At 48.8% G+C, this 16,403-nt stretch overlaps 1 protein-coding gene across 3 annotated transcripts in view; it reads right to left on the bottom strand.

Annotated features, from left to right (window-relative positions):
- The window catches only part of MXI1 (MAX interactor 1, dimerization protein), a 73,864-nt gene extending 58,206 nt beyond the window's left edge, over positions 1-15,658 (bottom strand). For 2 of the 3 annotated variants that reach the window (XM_081267085.1, XM_081267086.1), the window contains exon 1: positions 15,261-15,658. In XM_081267085.1, coding sequence (XP_081123211.1) covers positions 15,261-15,522 — 262 coding nt within the window. In that variant the 5' untranslated portion in view covers positions 15,523-15,658. Of the gene's footprint in view, positions 1-13,066; positions 13,293-15,260 lie in introns of those variants that run through there. The other variant, XM_081267088.1, reaches the window with a different exon arrangement.
- Between the last annotated feature and the right edge of the window lie 745 nt (positions 15,659-16,403).

Below are 16,403 nucleotides of genomic sequence, written 5' to 3'. Positions count from 1 at the left end.
TGAAGGAAGGAAAAGGTTGAAAAGTAACTGAAAGCAGTGGCTAAAGAAAGGAGACCATATTAAAAGCTCTCACTACCACTCTCTCCAATTTCTTCATCTAACAAATCCTCCAAGTCCACACCACAGTTTCTCAATCTTGGCATTATTGCCATTATTTGCCAGATAATTCTTTCTTGGAGGAGCAAGGAGTTCTGTTCTGTGCATTGTAGGATGTTTAGCCACATCTCTGGCTTCTACTCACTAGATGCCAGTAGCACACCACCACCCACACCACCACCCCTCAGGCATGACACCCCAAAATGCCTCCAGACTTTGCCACATATCTCCTGAGACACAAAATCACCCCCAATTCAGAACAACTATCTAGGGAGAGGAAGACAAGAGGATTAGAACTGCAAATGATCTAGGAACATGCTAGGAACTGTGTCAACATATCCATAACTTCTTCCCACTCTTGATTATTTAAAACTGCTGGTGGACATACAAAGTAATAGGAAGCTCTTAGAGGAGAATTCCCCTTTCCTTGAGGTCATTCCACTAGCTACTGCAGAAAATATCATCTTGGGATGAACATCTTATCCTCTCAAAAATGTTATGGGTTTCGTGCTTTCATGCTGCATTTTAACACCCTCTCCCTCTTCTCCCCCCCCGCGCCCCCCCCCAAGTGAACAGGAGCTCCAATGAGGTCACAAACTGCAAAGTTCTGCTAGCCCATTTAAATGTTATACTTGGCACAACATTTAAGAAGCAGATGTTCCATCAAATTCTGGGAGACCCAAAATGAGAGGTGTTCATAAGCCACAGGAGAATTTTTTTTTAGGGCTTTGAAAAAGGGATTGTGCTTTTTCAGCTGTTGGCTAGGTCACTTCAGATCTCTGCTTTCCCACTGAGTGTTCGTAAAGACCACCCTACATCCTCAACAAGGGATGTGTCAGGTAGAGGTGGCAAGAAATGGCTTAAAATGCCACTCAGAACATCTGTTGAAGGAAGAAATTATTTGGTTGAAAGTTAGTTTCCACCATTTCCAGAACCTCTCTAAAGCTTTAGAGTCTCAATTGAAAAAGGCTACCCCAAAAACTTGAAGGAGGCAGTTTATGACAAATAAAAGTTTACTTTACCCAATGGCAGGTAAACCTGAGTGATATGCAACCAAGAAAAGTAACACAACCTGAAAATATACATGAATTCAAGATGGGTTAATTCCATAGATCATAGAGCCAGAGCACATTAGTAACAGAAAGTTAAATAGATGTGTGGGGCCTGCGACCTTAGGGTGAATTTGACAGCCTTTTCTCAAAAGCCATGGCCAAGAGGCAGATGAGGAGATGGACACAGCATGAGAGTCACGCAAAGGTCACCAGCCCATGGTGAAGAGGAGAGGAGGTAGTGGTGATGGTGGGCAGTGGGCAGTGTGAAGGGCTGGTTTATGCACAGACATCTCCAGCATTTTCTAGCAATAACTGAGGAATGAGGAGCCGCTGCTTCTCCCTGTTCCGGATGCCTCCTGAAGGCCTTGCTTGGCCACCAGGGCCTCCCACAGCAAAAAGCGCTGGGTATTATCATCAGGAGAGTGATGCTACCCCAAACCATCCTGAGCACCAGGCTTCAGTCTGGGGCAACTCAGTGACAGCCATGGCTTTTCTTTTGCTCAGATGAACCCAGCTTACACTACAAATGTAGTTGGGCAAATGGGAAAGGTAAGGGCTGCCAAAATCTACTGGCATAAAGAATCTGGAATCTTACCGGTAGTCTCTGATTCTGTCTTCTCCTTCCAGTATTTCTCGCTGGGGAAATCTCCTTTGAAAATGGAAAAAGTCTCCCGGAGTCCCCAGGGCCTTTAATAATCACAACCTGGACGGGGACAACCTACCTTCTGAAGAAAGTTGGTGAAGCTCTCAATTATTTGGGTGCCCTCTCCTCTCCACCCCCCATTCCCTACACAGTGTACTAAATGCAAATTTCTAAGTGATTATTGCAAATTCATAACACTGAAGACTGATGTGTTATATCTCTTCTGCAGAGAGGAGAGATGGAGAGGGAGGGGGGCCTGAGGTTAAGTTACAAGTCCAAAGTCACCAGGTTGACACTTGGTGCTTCAGACAGTTTCCCGGATCTGCAAAGTGCTTTAGCCATGTAAGCACTGTTTTCTGCAATTATCTTGAAGGGTGGAGGTTTTCAAATAATCAAGGTTGCCCACAGGGGAGGGTCAGCTCTGAGGTCCTAAATGAGAACAGTAACAGTTAGATATCTTTCCATCCCCCACCCCAAAACAAGGACCACAGCCTCCTCCCCTCCTCTTCTCCCAGGGCCCAGAGTGAAGAACTGCAGAAAACCTTCCTCTGCCCAGTGAGTCAGCCCTGCCTAACTTCATGCGTAAGCTCTCGAGTCAGCGGCAGCTCAGAGCTGCGGGTCTGTGTGCAGCCGAGATAAATTTGGGTCTAGAAGGGATGACGTAATGCTAAACCCGAGAGGTGGCTGCCTCCTCCCAGGGCTCTGGTCTCCAGGGCTGCCGGCTGACATCCCAACCTCACGGAAAAGCACCAAGCTACCCAGGTGCCCCAGATGGGAAGAAAGGGAAAGGACAGGGGGAGGGGGCAGCGGCAGGGGGGCAGTGTTAATCCGAGATGGCTGAATCTTGAAGTTTGTTGTTTTTTAACTCCAGTTTTTCTGGTGAGATCAGACCACTGGCAAACGCTCAAACAGCTGCACTTGACTTCCATCCTGACCCAGCTCTTCTCATAGGAAAGGGCTTCTTCCATTTTATTAAAAGCCCCTTATTTCAGCAGCCTATTTCGGTGATTATAATGGATGCATTAATCTCCTGAATGTCCTTTTCCTTCTTTCTTTCTTGCATGAACTTGGACCCAAGAAGAAATCTGCATTGCAGGACTCAGTTAATATGTACATGTAACTGGCTCCAGAGCACCCCACTTGGGGGGCATACTAGGGTGCAACTGAGAAGGTATTCTGAAGGGTTTGCTAGGGTTGTGCCAAGTGAATGTTCACCCAAATGGTTTCATGGTTTATGCCATAGAAGTGTATATTACTGAACTCATTTCTCAATCCAGTCTCTATTTTGCAGTTGAGGGCACTGAAGCTCAGAGAGGCACGGTAACTTGCCCAAGGCCACATAGCTTAACTATGAAATTGATGGAGAAGGATTAGAACCCAGGCTTAAACCCTATGCTCTCTTCTCATCTCCATAATTCTTTTTCTGGTTGATTCATGTTTAAAGGGGGAATAAAACCAAAATGGAGCAAGTCGTCTTTTAAACCTGTGAAGCCCCAATACTTTAAATATCAAGATCAAGTTACATTCCAAAAGAATCTGAAAGCTGCTTTGGTTTTCTGTTCAGGTTTCATTCTTCCCTAAGAAAAGGCTACTCCCAGAATAACTCCTTCTCTGCTGGTGATGAACACAAGCTCTGGGGCCACTATGGCACTTTAATTAAAAGACCACCCACCACAGACAAACTAGCTTTTGTTGTATCAAGTATTTGCCTCCATTAGGAATGCCTCCCAAATACTTTTGTCGAATTATTTTTCATCATTTGCCACTGGAGTCACACACTATTCTCCTGTCATTTGTGCCTGTAATTGTTTACACTGGTAGATTTCAGGACTTTCAGCCATAGCTGGCAATGACCTAGTCAGCCATGGTATGTTATTCTTCTGAAGTACTGCTCAATTCCACAAGTGACTATTTAGAATTTTTGCAGCTATATTCAGAAGCAAGAATAAACTAGTTTTCCTTTGTGTTGCATTTGTCAGGTTTCAGTATGGCAAGGATCTAGTCTTTCAAGTTAGATGCAACTTGAGTTTAAAACCTTAAAAAACAATAAGACTGTCAGAGACTTTTTGCGGCTTCTAAGAGGATGCCCCACATTCTTGCCCCCAACCTGGATCACCCTAACTCCCTGCCAGGAGCTGGCTTAGAGTAGCCCTTACCCCACCCCTTGGCATCACCACTCGCCTTCAGGTGGCACAAACTTGTAGAGGTTACTCTTCGGCCCTGGTAGGTCTTGGGCACTAAATCACACATTTAGCCCCTGCTGGCTCTTGCCAGGGCGCAGCCTCGGGTTCAGCATTTATAGTAAAAAGACCAGGCTCTTGTCTGTCCAAAGACATGGGTGATCTCACCCTCTCTTCCAGCTCTAGCATTCTGATCCTAGGACACTGGGATTCTCCAGAAAGTTCAGGACAAAATGTCAGCCTTCTAGCTGTTGGGATAAACAGAACCAACTGTGTGCATGGTGCTGGTAAGACAAAATTGGCTAGGCCAATGGTCTCAGTGAAGGGCAATCCTATTTCTCCAGGGGGCTTTAGAAATGTCTTAGTATTGCAATGATTAGGGGATTCCAGTGGAATTCGGTGCATGGGAACCAAGGATGTTAAGTTTTGCAATATTCCACACTCATCTGCAAAGAACTGTGCCCCCAAGAGCTCTCCTGCTAAGAAACACTAGGTCAGAAAGTTAAAGGCAGAAAATTCATCATTCATTCAACATATATTTCTGAAGTATCTATCATACGCTGGGCACTATGCTGAAGATAGAATAATGAACTAAACTACTTCTGGTCCCTGTCCTCAAGGTGCTTATATTTTAGCCTGACAGACACATGATAAGTAAAACAACTGAAATTGTAATAAGTAGCCTGGCTAAGGGTTCAATGATAAAGAGGGAGGTAGCTTTAGTGAGAGGGGGTCTGGAGAGTCACAAAGATTATCTAGGACATCTTCTCAGACTTTAAGGAGCACACAAATGTCTGAGAATGATGGTAAATGCAGATTCTGATTCAGCAGGTCTGGGCTGGGGCCTGGGAGCCCCGTGTCTGGCAAGGTTCTGGGGGATGCCAACCCTGCCGACCCCGGAATCACACTCTCTCTAAAAAGCACAGGTGAAGCCATGGCAGGCAGTTTAGATTTTATTCTAAGTGGCACAGAAAAGAAACTTTTTAAAAATATATATTTTTTTTTTAGTTATAGGAGGACACAATATCTTGACTTAATGTGTATGTGGTGCTGGGGATCGAACCCAGTGCCTCACACATGGTAGGCAAGCACTCTACCTCTGAGCCACAGCCCCAACCCAGTAAAGAAACTTCTGAAGTGCTTTAAACAAGGGAGTAACATGAACCTGGTAATACTTAAGAGCACTCTTGCTTCCTAGATCTCATTCCGGGAGAGGAAGAGGCTGGCTGGACCTACGTCGCTTGATAGGAACCAGCTGGCCCCAACGTCACAGTGGCAGCCGGAGGCCTCCAGCTCATCTCTGCAGTGCACACTTGCCTCTCTCCTCTGGCTTCTCTCAGAAGCCCTTGGCTCCAGCCCAGTTGCCCTACAAGCTCGGACGCCCTCCGGGAGCCTAGTGTGGCCTGACAGGGTGTGGAGTCACAGCCTTGAGAATCCAACGTGCAAAGCCACAGGAGCCCTACTGGTCGGGTGAGTTCCCCAGGGGCTGCTGGGCAAGGTGGCACTGTACACGTCAGCAGCAACACCCTAGACCATCATCCTCCAGGGAAAGGGCTTCAGTGTCAGTCCCCGAAACACCACTAAGGTTTTGGCTGCCTTTTCTCTGCCTAGGACAAGCAGGGAGAAAAGGAAGTCACTCCAGGGAAGCATCCCCAAGGGACCCTCAGCCTGGACTTCCAACATTCTAGATTCTATTTCTTGCCTCTTACTAGCTTCAGGCTCCCTGAGGCTTCTCCCAGAGCCTAACGAAGAAAGAGTGTCAGCTCCACTGTGGTCAGCAGGTGGCCTTGGGAAAGAGGGGGCTTTCCTCCTCTAGAAAATGAGGATGATTATTGCACCTGCCTCTTGGATGTTCATGAGGATTCCATTTAAAGCACTTAGCATTGTGCTGGCACATAGTAAATGCCCAGTAAAAGGGGACCATTATCACTATTCCTTTGGAAAACAGAGATTGCACTTATCAGCAGCCCTCTTGGGGACAGGTTATCAGACTCCCAGGAGACAGACTAGAATTGTTTATTGGTTTCTATTTGGCTAATATTTGAGCTGGAATACACAACTTGAACTGGAAGCCATACATGGTTCTTCTAAAATTATCTGTTGCATTAAACTAAACTTTACATCTGGTACAAAGAATGAGGGTTATATGCAAGGCACTTAGAAGTTTGGAGCTGAGAAACAGGACAGGGATGGTTGGGCTATGAATGGAAGTAAGAGGGAGATGGCACAGAGACCCCAGAAGGTAGCTCTGGACCCTGAAGAAATAAAATCAAAGGTCATACCAGCTCCCAATTGCCACCCATGGCCAGAAACAGGTCTGCCCTCCACTTCAGTACAACAGCCTCGTCCAAACCATCTTCACTCGGTGTCCTTGATAATGGCAGCAAAGATACAGAGTAAAATATTTCAGATAGTGGGCAATCCAGATCCCCCTTTTGGGCTTCAGTTTGAATTTCCCAATCTCCTTCTCCTTCAGTACAGTGTTGATCTTTCTAATTTGGCTGTGTTTAAATCTCCTTAGCAGACACTGGAGCTGGATATTAGAGGTATGTGACTAAGGGCATCTTGTATGGGAGAGTGGGTTCCACAGTAAGTGGAATGGACACTCCTCCAAGGGCAGGAGGCCCCATTTGTAAAGAACTGAGAGCAGAATGTGTTTATTTACAAGGCTACTTACATGGTACTTGGATTCCTAAGCTCGGGCGTTTTTATGTTTGTTTGTTTTTTTTTTTTAAGTCAGGTCTGTAGAAATTACAAGGACAAACCCAAAAAGGGGGCAGCAAGGAAAAGGATTACTCCTTTTAGAAGTCCAGGATAAGTTTTTACCCTATCTGTGCTAATGGTTAGAACCAAACACACAAAGCCTAAGTCAAACGCCATTTCATACTATGGGGGCTCACGGTAAGACAGCGAAATTTCCAAAACCCGGCACTGAGATGGAGTCCGCACTCCATGAGGGCAGGACAATACTCAGGACCTAGCAAGTATGTGCTTCTTAAATACCCATTTAATCACCAAATGAGAAACAAAAAAATGCACAGAACAAATTTAGAGAGAGATACTGGCATGCAGCCTAATTCTACAACCTATCAAAGAAGTTGTTGCAATAACCTTTTCAAGACAATATTTCTAATCTAAATTTTATAAAAAAGGGATTCTGGGGCTGGGGATGTGGCTCAAGCGGTAGCGCGCTCGCCTGGCATGCGTGCGGCCCGGGTTCGATCCTCAGCACCACATACCAACAAAGATGTTGTGTCCGCCGAGAACTAAAAAATAAATATTAAAAAAAAAAAAAAAGGGATTCTGTTTGCATATATTTCCTGGAAATTTATTGCTCAAAGCAAGGGTCTCCTGAACTTTCAAAATGTTTCACAAGGAGTTCATATGAACAGCATTCTGCCAAGCTGTCAGAAAGGAGGAGCCTTTAGCCCAGAATAATGATGGCAAGTGCCCATTAGTTTGGCCAGAGAAATCAAGTCAGACGGTGACAGTCTTAACACCTCTGGCCAGGCCCCCTAGGGACAATGATATCTGAGACAATTGCTTCCCTTAAATTTAGCACAAAACTCAGATAGCAGGTATCTGTTCCTGCAGAACTGAAGTCAGGTTCTCCCCCACCCCCAACCCCCTACCCCTGCCTCAGTATGAGTTCTGAACACCCACCATCTTCAGAAGGAGGCCTCCTTGGGAAGACTGAATTCCTCCTCCTTAGTTAGGATTTGGGGTAACGCGGTCATTACTGTCACCACCTTCTGGCTCCTCCCCATCCCCCACATGTAAAAGAAAATATTTTTCTAAGTATGGCAAATTCAAATTAGCTTCATTTTGAAAGACCATTAAGAATGTTGCAATGACCTCAGCAATAACCGGACACACCCTGGGATCAGTAAACCAGGCTGGAGAATTGCTGACTTTATGAGCACCTGACCTGTAAAACAAAAGCTGTTTGGGGCTCTGTCTGTGACCCATTCTCAATTAGGCAGGAGGGACCTGGTTCTGTCTCTGCTGTGTTACCTTGAGTGAGCTACTGTCCCTCTCTGGGCCTCCGCCTCCTTGCCTGTTTAGAGAGGGTGATAGAAGCTCTGTGACCTCAGGGGCTCCTTCTGGTTCTGATGCTCTTTTTTACCACCTGCCTCCTTTAAACATGAAACCCAAAATGGAAAGGAAGAAAGAATGGGAAAAGGAGAGGATGGTACAGAAGGCAGACTGTCATAAGCCTCCCCCATTCCTGCCTACTGAGAATTGCTTACTTCACTCTGCAAGAAGATTTCAATTTCTTGCTGGGTTATTGCTTTTTTTACTTTTTCTTCTTTCTTTCTTTCTTTCTTTTTTTTTTTTTAACCTCAAAAGCCACAAAACCACAACTCACCTCCCCAAAGCCGGTCACTTGGAAGCCAGAGCTGTCGGGGGTTAGGTGTGTCAGGCCTGACATACTGGTGGTATCTAAGTGAAGACCAAGCCAGGGCAAGCATGTGCTTCTCCTCCAGAAACCCAGTTTAAATCAATATTTATCCAACTGTATTTATAGAAAGCAGTGGTGGTAAGGAGGAGGGGGTGGGGTGGGGAGGCAGGGGGATCTAAAACATAAAAAGCCACAATGACTGATGCAAATCTTTGTGGCCAATTCATTTCTGCAGGGCTTGGTTTTTTGCCTTTTTTTTTTTTTTTAAGGGAAAAGACCCGGCTTTTGATGAACCTGCTGTTGGCCCCAGTACCATAGCAACAGCCCCAAGTCCTCTAATATGCCCAGAGGATAGACTTGGGAAAAGCTGCAGGAGGGGGTGTTGTTTCCTAGGAACCCCAAACTTGAGTTAGGGCCAGACGGGTTGACGGACTCAGAAAACCAAAAAAAAAAAAAAAAAAAAAAAAAAAAACCCTCTCTGGCTGGCTATTCTGTGGCCAACCTCACTTCCAAGCCTTTTCTAAGCAAGGTGTATTGCAGGAAGACCTTGGACAATCAACAGGGTGTTCCAAATACCAGCTCTGTTTCACGTTGCTGGGTGACCTTGAGCAAGTCATTTCACCCATTTGGACTTCATTCCTTGGCTGTAAAATGAGCACACGTGTGTCTAGTTAAGACTGCAGGCTCTGGAATGGGAGGCCTAGGTTGCAAGTTCAGCTCTGCCACTTACTAACCATGTGACCTTTGGGAAAGTTACCAGCACCCCTGGCAACCTCCTTGGTTACCTCCTCTGTAAAATGGGGATAATAGAACTGCATGCATCATAAGCTTGCTGTGAAAACTGGAGAAGGTGACCCGCATTCAGCTTTATATTGAGTATACATACAGTCCGTGCTCAATCAATGGCAGCCAGTACTTATATTATACAATGCAAGTAGCTGCTGCTGCTGCATGATAGTGTCTTCTTCATTTCCTGCAGTTTCACCTCTAGATTTTTGCCAGGACATCCCCCAAATGAAAAATTCCCACTTCTAGGTGTGCCCATGGGACAGCATGTGGGTTAGAGACAGAAGATTCATAAGCAGCTACTGTTTTCCCTTGGTACCTGAGGGAACCTCCTTTTCCCCCCAAAGCAGGAATGACCCAATTCAGCTTGCCTAACTTCCAAAGGCCTTGTCCCCACTCCCTACATCCCCTTCCCAGTCCCTGGAAGCTCTGGGACTCTGAAAGTCACAGTGATATGCTCAAAAGTCTACCTTTGGCATTGACCACTGGGCAGAGATCATACTTAAATGGGGGGGAAAAGAAAGTTGAATACAGGGAACACAATTTAAGAGGCAGAGGAAACAGAGGACCGATTTAACCATGCTCTTCACACAAGTCTCCTAAGAACAAATACCCTGTTCCTCCATGCCCACCATAAATCAACCCACAGAGTTAGCAGAAAAAAAGCAATCACACATAGTAGATGCTCAATCTATAATTGTGGAATGAATTAATTCATCATAAAATGCCCCCCCTGCAGAAGTGTGACCCAATTGAGTGTTACTTGCCACCAAAGCCCTCCATGTTAGCATAAGTTGCACCAGCACCCTGCTTTCTAAGCCAGTTAACTTCTCAGGGTCACAGCTAAGGACAAAACTCAGTTTCAGCTCTCTAAGTCTGACCCATCATCTCACAGGCCCTGGTCTTATCAACCAATAGCAGTCAGAGATCAGTATTTCCAACTCTTCTGCGAGTCTTCAGAAAATCTGTTATGTTCCCTGGCCTTCTAACCTGATCACCATGCCATAGCCAGGAAAGGACAAATCCAACCAATCAAGAAATTTATATTAAGTGTCTACTTGTATGCCCGGTGTCGTACTATATATAACGGGTGACATATACTGAAATATGATAGTTGATCTTTTCCCTTAAGATACTAATAATCGGGGCTGGGGATGTGGCTCAAGCGGTAGCGTGCTTGCCTGGTATGCGTGCGGCCCGGGTTCGATCCTCAGCACCACATACCAACAAAGATGTTGTGTCTGCCGAGAACTAAAAAATAAATATTAAAAATTCTCTCTCTCTCCTCTCTCACTCTCTTTAAAAACAAAAAAATATTTAAAAAAAAAAAAAAAAAAAAGATACTAATAATCTTCCTGTGAGGATAAAGCCAACGCACAGGAAGCAAGTAGAGAATTACATGGTAATGGCTGCCAAAGCTCAGAGAAGTTACTATTTATTCAGCACCTATTATATTTCAGGTACTCTTTTAAATGTCTAAAAACAGTGCTTCCTTTAGTTGTTGAGCAGTGATGAGGTGCTATTATTATGTACGTTTTACAAATGGAACCTCAGAGAGGCTAAGTAACTTGTGTCCAAGGTCACACAGCCAGTAAGTAGCAGAGTAGAAATCTAGGTTCCTGCTCCATATGACTGCAAAGCTTTCACTCTCCCATCTCTCTGATCCAAGAAATAGAGCCAAGTGGGCTGAAATAGCAAGGAGGCCTCATGGAGCAGGTGGGAACTGACCTAAGTTTCAAAGGGAGGGTATGAGATAGAAAATCCAGGGGAGTGAGAGCAGGAGGGTATTCTAAACAGCAGGAGGAGTCTGAGTCAAGCACAGAGGCATGACTGTGAAGTCTGCTTGCTGGTGGACCTGCTGGACAGGAGCAGAGGTTTCATGGTAGGGCAGAGGAGATTAAGTCAGGAAGGCAGGGTGGGGCCAAGTGACACCACACAGTGGCAACTCCCAACAGCAGCTTCCTCCACTAGGAGGAAGAGGCTGCTGTGTAGCCTATCTGTGCCCTTCCTAACACTCCACCCCCAAACTCAGGTAATCCACTCCAGAGAGCCACACAACCTTGGGCTTTCTGCTCCCATTCTAAACATCCTTCCCTATCTTAAGTGTTGCCTCCAAAGCCACTGTCCCCAGACACTGGGAAGCTAGTTTCTCTTCTCCAGACTGTATCTGCTCTCATAGCTATGAAACAGCTTTTTTGCATGTAACATCCCTTTTGTAAACCTCTTCTTCCCTTTTAGTTTTAACCTTTTCCAAAGCAGGAACTAAATCTTGTTTCTAATTATTAGTCCTTAATTGCCTCCCTTCCACTGGATTCCACAAGCATATAGGTGATGATGCCATAGGTATGTTTACTTACTTATACATTCTGAATTTGTGATAACAGGGTCACAGCCTTCATGACTAATATTTCTGGAGGCCTTCAACTGGAGACTCCTAAATATTCATATCAGTTTGGCATTTGAGGAGAATGTACCTGCATTTCCTAGGAAATCCCGAGGATGGTCAACACTGAGTAACTCAATTTGAACCCCTTTCCCAAGAAAACTCACCCTATCTACTGGAAATAGTTCAGCGCTGTGGCCGCAGCTTGGTGAACACTCCTAGTAAGGAAACCTCAAGGAGGCAATGAAAAGCAGTTCTGGCTACAATGGAAAATAAGGCAAGTTCCTGCCAAGTGACTACTTTGCAAACAGTAAAAACGGAACTTGTGAACTCATGACCGGGGGGCTCTCGGTGCATCTCGGAAGGTCTCACAGAACCCGAAATGGAAGGGCCAACATTAGTCTCTGGGGAGAAAAGCGTCCCTTTAAGAAGCGACTGGACCAGCTGGCTGCACTACAGCTCCCAGAGATTTCCTGGCCTGCATCCTGGCCCCGCCCCCCAGTCTCCGGCCTCAGCAACGCGTGACGTCATACGAGAGGGAGGCTGCGGATTGGCTGGACGACGCAGCTAGGTCAAGTCCAGTCGGAGGAAAGAAGTTTGTCTCCATGTGGAAACCATGTGTCTCGAGCTGGGAGGGGGAGGAGGAGGAGGCGGAGAAACTGAGATCAAGTGATTACAGGGGAACTCGCTGAAATGAAGGCGGAGAGGTTGTGCACCTGAGCCGGCCAGCAATGCCCTTTGCAGTAGTGACCTATAAAGAAGATGCACAACAAACAAAACCTGAGCACCCCCCACACCATCTTACTAACTAAAGAGCTAGGGTCCTTGCTTCCTTCCAAAAACTAGGGACCTGGGAATTGCTGGAATCCTATCGGAACGCCTAGATCCCTCTCCCTCCCCCAACAACTGAATGATGTAAGCGTTTCGGAAAGCAGAGCTCTGGAGCAAAACAAGCCCCGCGCGCGCGGAGCGACCCGCAGTGCCCGAGCCCGGCGCACGTACGACCCGCCCCCCGACTCGCGTTATTGCTGTGCACACGCGGACCGCCGTGACGCGCGGGCATTGTGTGCAGCCAGCAGAAAACAACGGCGAGCGCCGCCAGCGCGAAGAAGCGCCCCCAATAAAACGAAATAGATGTAGGGCCCGCCGTTTTCCGTACCGGGAGACCAAGACCTGGGGGCGGAGGGAGAGTGGGGAGGGAGGATAAGTGGCCCCCGTGGGCAGCTCCAGTTTGCCGCGGGGATAATAGAGGGTCCTGCGGGTGGTCGCTGGAGTTTGCCGGACATCACCACCCCCCCGTCTCCGTGAGCTGTTGGGGAGCGGGCGAGGGCCTGGAGCCGGGCCCCTGCAGCGGAGCCCAACACGGTGCAGCGCCCCACGCTCTCGGGGAAATCTGGGGGCCGTTGGCATCACGTCATTTACAGCCAAACAGCGGTGGCGAAAAGAGCCGAGAGAGCTAAAAATACTCCCTTGGGGAGCCTGCCGAAGGAGGGGGGCTGCGGGGCCGAGGGGCTGATTACGTACACGAAGTTGACTTTGACTGGGGCGCTAAGGCTCCCGAGCCCCTCTGGGGGGCTGGCAGGTTTGCAGCGCTGGTGCTTCGGGAGAGGGGCCGGGAGAAAGCCCCTTGGCTTCACCGGCCTCTAGAGCCCCGCTCGACCGCCGCGGGCCCTCCCCACACGGGGCAGCCCGGCCCGGCGCGCCCGGCTTTCTGCTTACGTGACTGGTGGCCACGCCGGAGCCCCGGCACCGGGTAAACAAGGAGGTGGCGGCGGCGAGGGCGGCGGGGGGGTGGGGTGGGGCGGAGGGAGGTCTCCGATTGTCTGCGGGTGCGAAAGGGGGGGGGGGCGCGGGACGCTGAGGAAGCTCTGGCCGCCTCCTCATTACGACTCGCTGGGGTATGTTGGGGGGGCAAGCCAGGTTCGCTACACACTGCCAAGGTGCCCTCTTTGGGTGCACTCCCAGTCAGGGCCGGCGCCACGGGACAGACTCCAGAGACCGGGAACCCGGGAGGGGACGGCTAAAGAAATCGCGCCCCTCCCCCTGCAACAAAAGCAAACACACCAAACAAAACCACGTCTTCACCCAGCTCCCCATCAGCTCTCGCTTTTCAGAAACTATCCTCCAGATGAATGCACCCCCCCCCACACACACACACACATACACACCCTTAATAATCTCCCAGCGACTCGGTTACACAGCCTGTGATGCACCTCTCTCGCAACCCAAGCATTCCGAGAAAACAGGCGAGAAGAGAAAGAAAAGAACGCACCACCGACCTCCCAACACAAAAATCCTTGTTTTGGTCTTACAACGTCTGCACAAATGCACTGCCATCACACCGTTACTATACCCCTGAAGGCCTGGAGTGTCGGTCAGCGATGATGTTTTTGTATTTTAGGGTTGTTGTGTTGGGCTGGTGGGGGGGGGGGTGCAAGATCTGACACGTTGCAATCGGATTTCTCTCTCTTGCTTGCTCTCTTGCTCGCTCTCTCATGTCTCATTGATCATCCTACTTGTTCGGACAGATTAAACATCCCAGTTTCCTTCTGTCGGTCTTGGCCCCTTCTTCCTTTTCCTAGCTATTATTCTGAGGACGGTGTTGGAGACGCCGCACACGCGTGCCCCCGTAAGGGCTGTGAGTCTACTGCCTGGGGAGAGCTGGGGACCGGCTGGCAGTGACAAAAATGAAACAAACAAATACAAAAAGGAAGCCAGGCCTGGGTGGAGTTCTCAGCACCCCCCCCCCCCCCGCAACACACCGCAACACTCTCCACCTGAATCTGGGGGTCGGGGGACAGTAGAAATCGACCCTGGAAGGGGTTTGCCTTGCTCGCTCTGCGCGCTCACTCGGTAGTTCTCTCCCGAAAAATAAAGAAATCGCACACAACAGCCCACACCTTCTTCCCCAACTATTGTTTCTGTGAGATTTCAAAGTTTCCTCCTAGCCACGTCTCGCTCGCCAAGTTTCCCCAGCGCAGGACAGCGGGTCCGCGGCGAGCTGCTGGTGCTGTCTGGCCCCGCCGGCCTGTTTCTTTGGGGGCTGGAGGCAGTGGCACCCCAGGGCAACGGAGGCGGGGGGGGGGGGCTGTGTCCGTGGACCTGACGGCCTGAGCTCAGTCCTCCTGCGAGTGGGGAGGAAAACCCGAAGTAGACAGAAGGGAGAGCCAGAGCCCGAGCCCACGCCGTGGGTAGCTGCCTGGTGGCAGTGGTGGTGGTGGTTGTTATTGTTTTAGCGTGTCTGTGCGTTTTCTTTCTGGAACCCCTGAGCTTGCTACGGTTTCCAACTTTCGGCTTCTAATCCCCACCCAACCCAGGAACGAGCAACAGAAAAACAACACTTGTCTGCCCAAGAAGGCTCCGAGGAGGTGGGGGGGGGTGGGGGGAAGGCGACCTCGAAGAGATGAGCTCTCGGCTCAGTTGTCAGCAAACAACAACACTCCCCCGCTCCGCTACGGGGCTGTCCTCGCAGCCTGAGGGAGACGGACAGACCAACGCACGGACAGACCCCCCTCTCCCCCTCACTAGTCTTTGTTACATCTTTAGCAGCTTTGTGCGTGCGTGCGTGTCCTTTCTCCGGTGTCACCGGCTTTACTGCCGAGGGTTGATGTGTGTGTTGGGGAGGAGGGGCGCGGGCCGAGCAGGCGACAGGGGTCGCCCAAGTGGGCGAGAAAGAAAGAGCAGGGAGCGGAGGAGGAGCCGGGGCCCCCAAACTTACTTTTGTTTTCTTTCTCGATCTGCTCCAGGTAGCTGGCGGCCTCGAGCAGAATCTGCACGTTCTGCAGAAAAGTGTTGATGTGCTTCTCCATCGAGTTCTCGCTGGTGTTGAAAATGTCCGAGAAGGGGCACCTGGGCTTGGCCCCCGCCGGCTCCTCGGGCTGGGCCGGGGGCTGGGGCGCGGCCGCGGCCAGGGGCGCGGCGGGGGCCAGCCCCGCGCCCTCGCAGCGCGCCTCCTTGCGCGGCCGCCCGCGTTTGCCCATGGAGGACCGGGGGTCCGCCGAGCTCGTCCTCTTACGGGGCTTCGCGGCCGGGCCGAGCTCTGGGGCCCCAGGGAGACCCGGCCTGCTGAAGCGGAGGAGGCGCCGGGGCGAGGAGCCGGCCTGACTTCCAGAGCCTCGCTGCGTGCAGTTGTGTGTGTGAGTGTGTGTGAGTGTGTCTCTGTCTCGCGCTGTGGGTCTGTGTGTATGGGAGATTGAATGAACCTACAGGACAGACGGAGGCGCTCTGGTGCCTGGGTCCTAGTGCTAGACTGTCACCATCCGACCGGTCAAAATAAAAGGTGGAGACAAGCGAGGCAGGGACCGCCCCCTGCTTGAATCCGCACCCTTCCCCGCCTCTCCCCAAATCTTAGCTCAAGTAGAGCTCTGTATTTTGATGAGAATGGAAAAAGTACCCGATATCTCTAGTGCGCACCTGCCTAAAACATTTTTTTCTTCCCAGAAAAAAAAAAAATAGTATCTCGGGGCCAGGGTTGTGGTTCAGTGGTAGAGTGCTTGCCTAGCATGCACGAGACACTGGGTTCGATCCTCAGCACCGCATAAATGTAAAATAAAGATATTGTGTCCACCCCTAAAACTAAAAAATAAATATTAAAAAAATAATATCTCCAAAAGCATCCAGCACAGTGCCTGTCACTCAGTAAGTTCCCCCCAAAATGGTAGCTGCTATGAATTTTTAAATATATTTTTAAATTTATTTATTTTATTTTTAATTAATTAACTTATTTATTTTTTAATTTTTTAATTATTTTTATTTATTTTTCCTTTTCATTTTGCTGTACTGGGAATCCAGGAACACTCTACTACTGAACTACATTTTTTTTAACTTTATTTATTTTAATCTCTTAGTTGTAGTTGGTCAC

Source organism: Spermophilus citellus, assembly GCF_964194105.1.
Source record: "Spermophilus citellus genome assembly, chromosome: 15".
In the NCBI taxonomy this organism is placed as follows: domain Eukaryota; kingdom Metazoa; phylum Chordata; class Mammalia; order Rodentia; family Sciuridae; genus Spermophilus; species Spermophilus citellus.
This window is presented reverse-complemented; position numbering and strand designations above follow the sequence as displayed.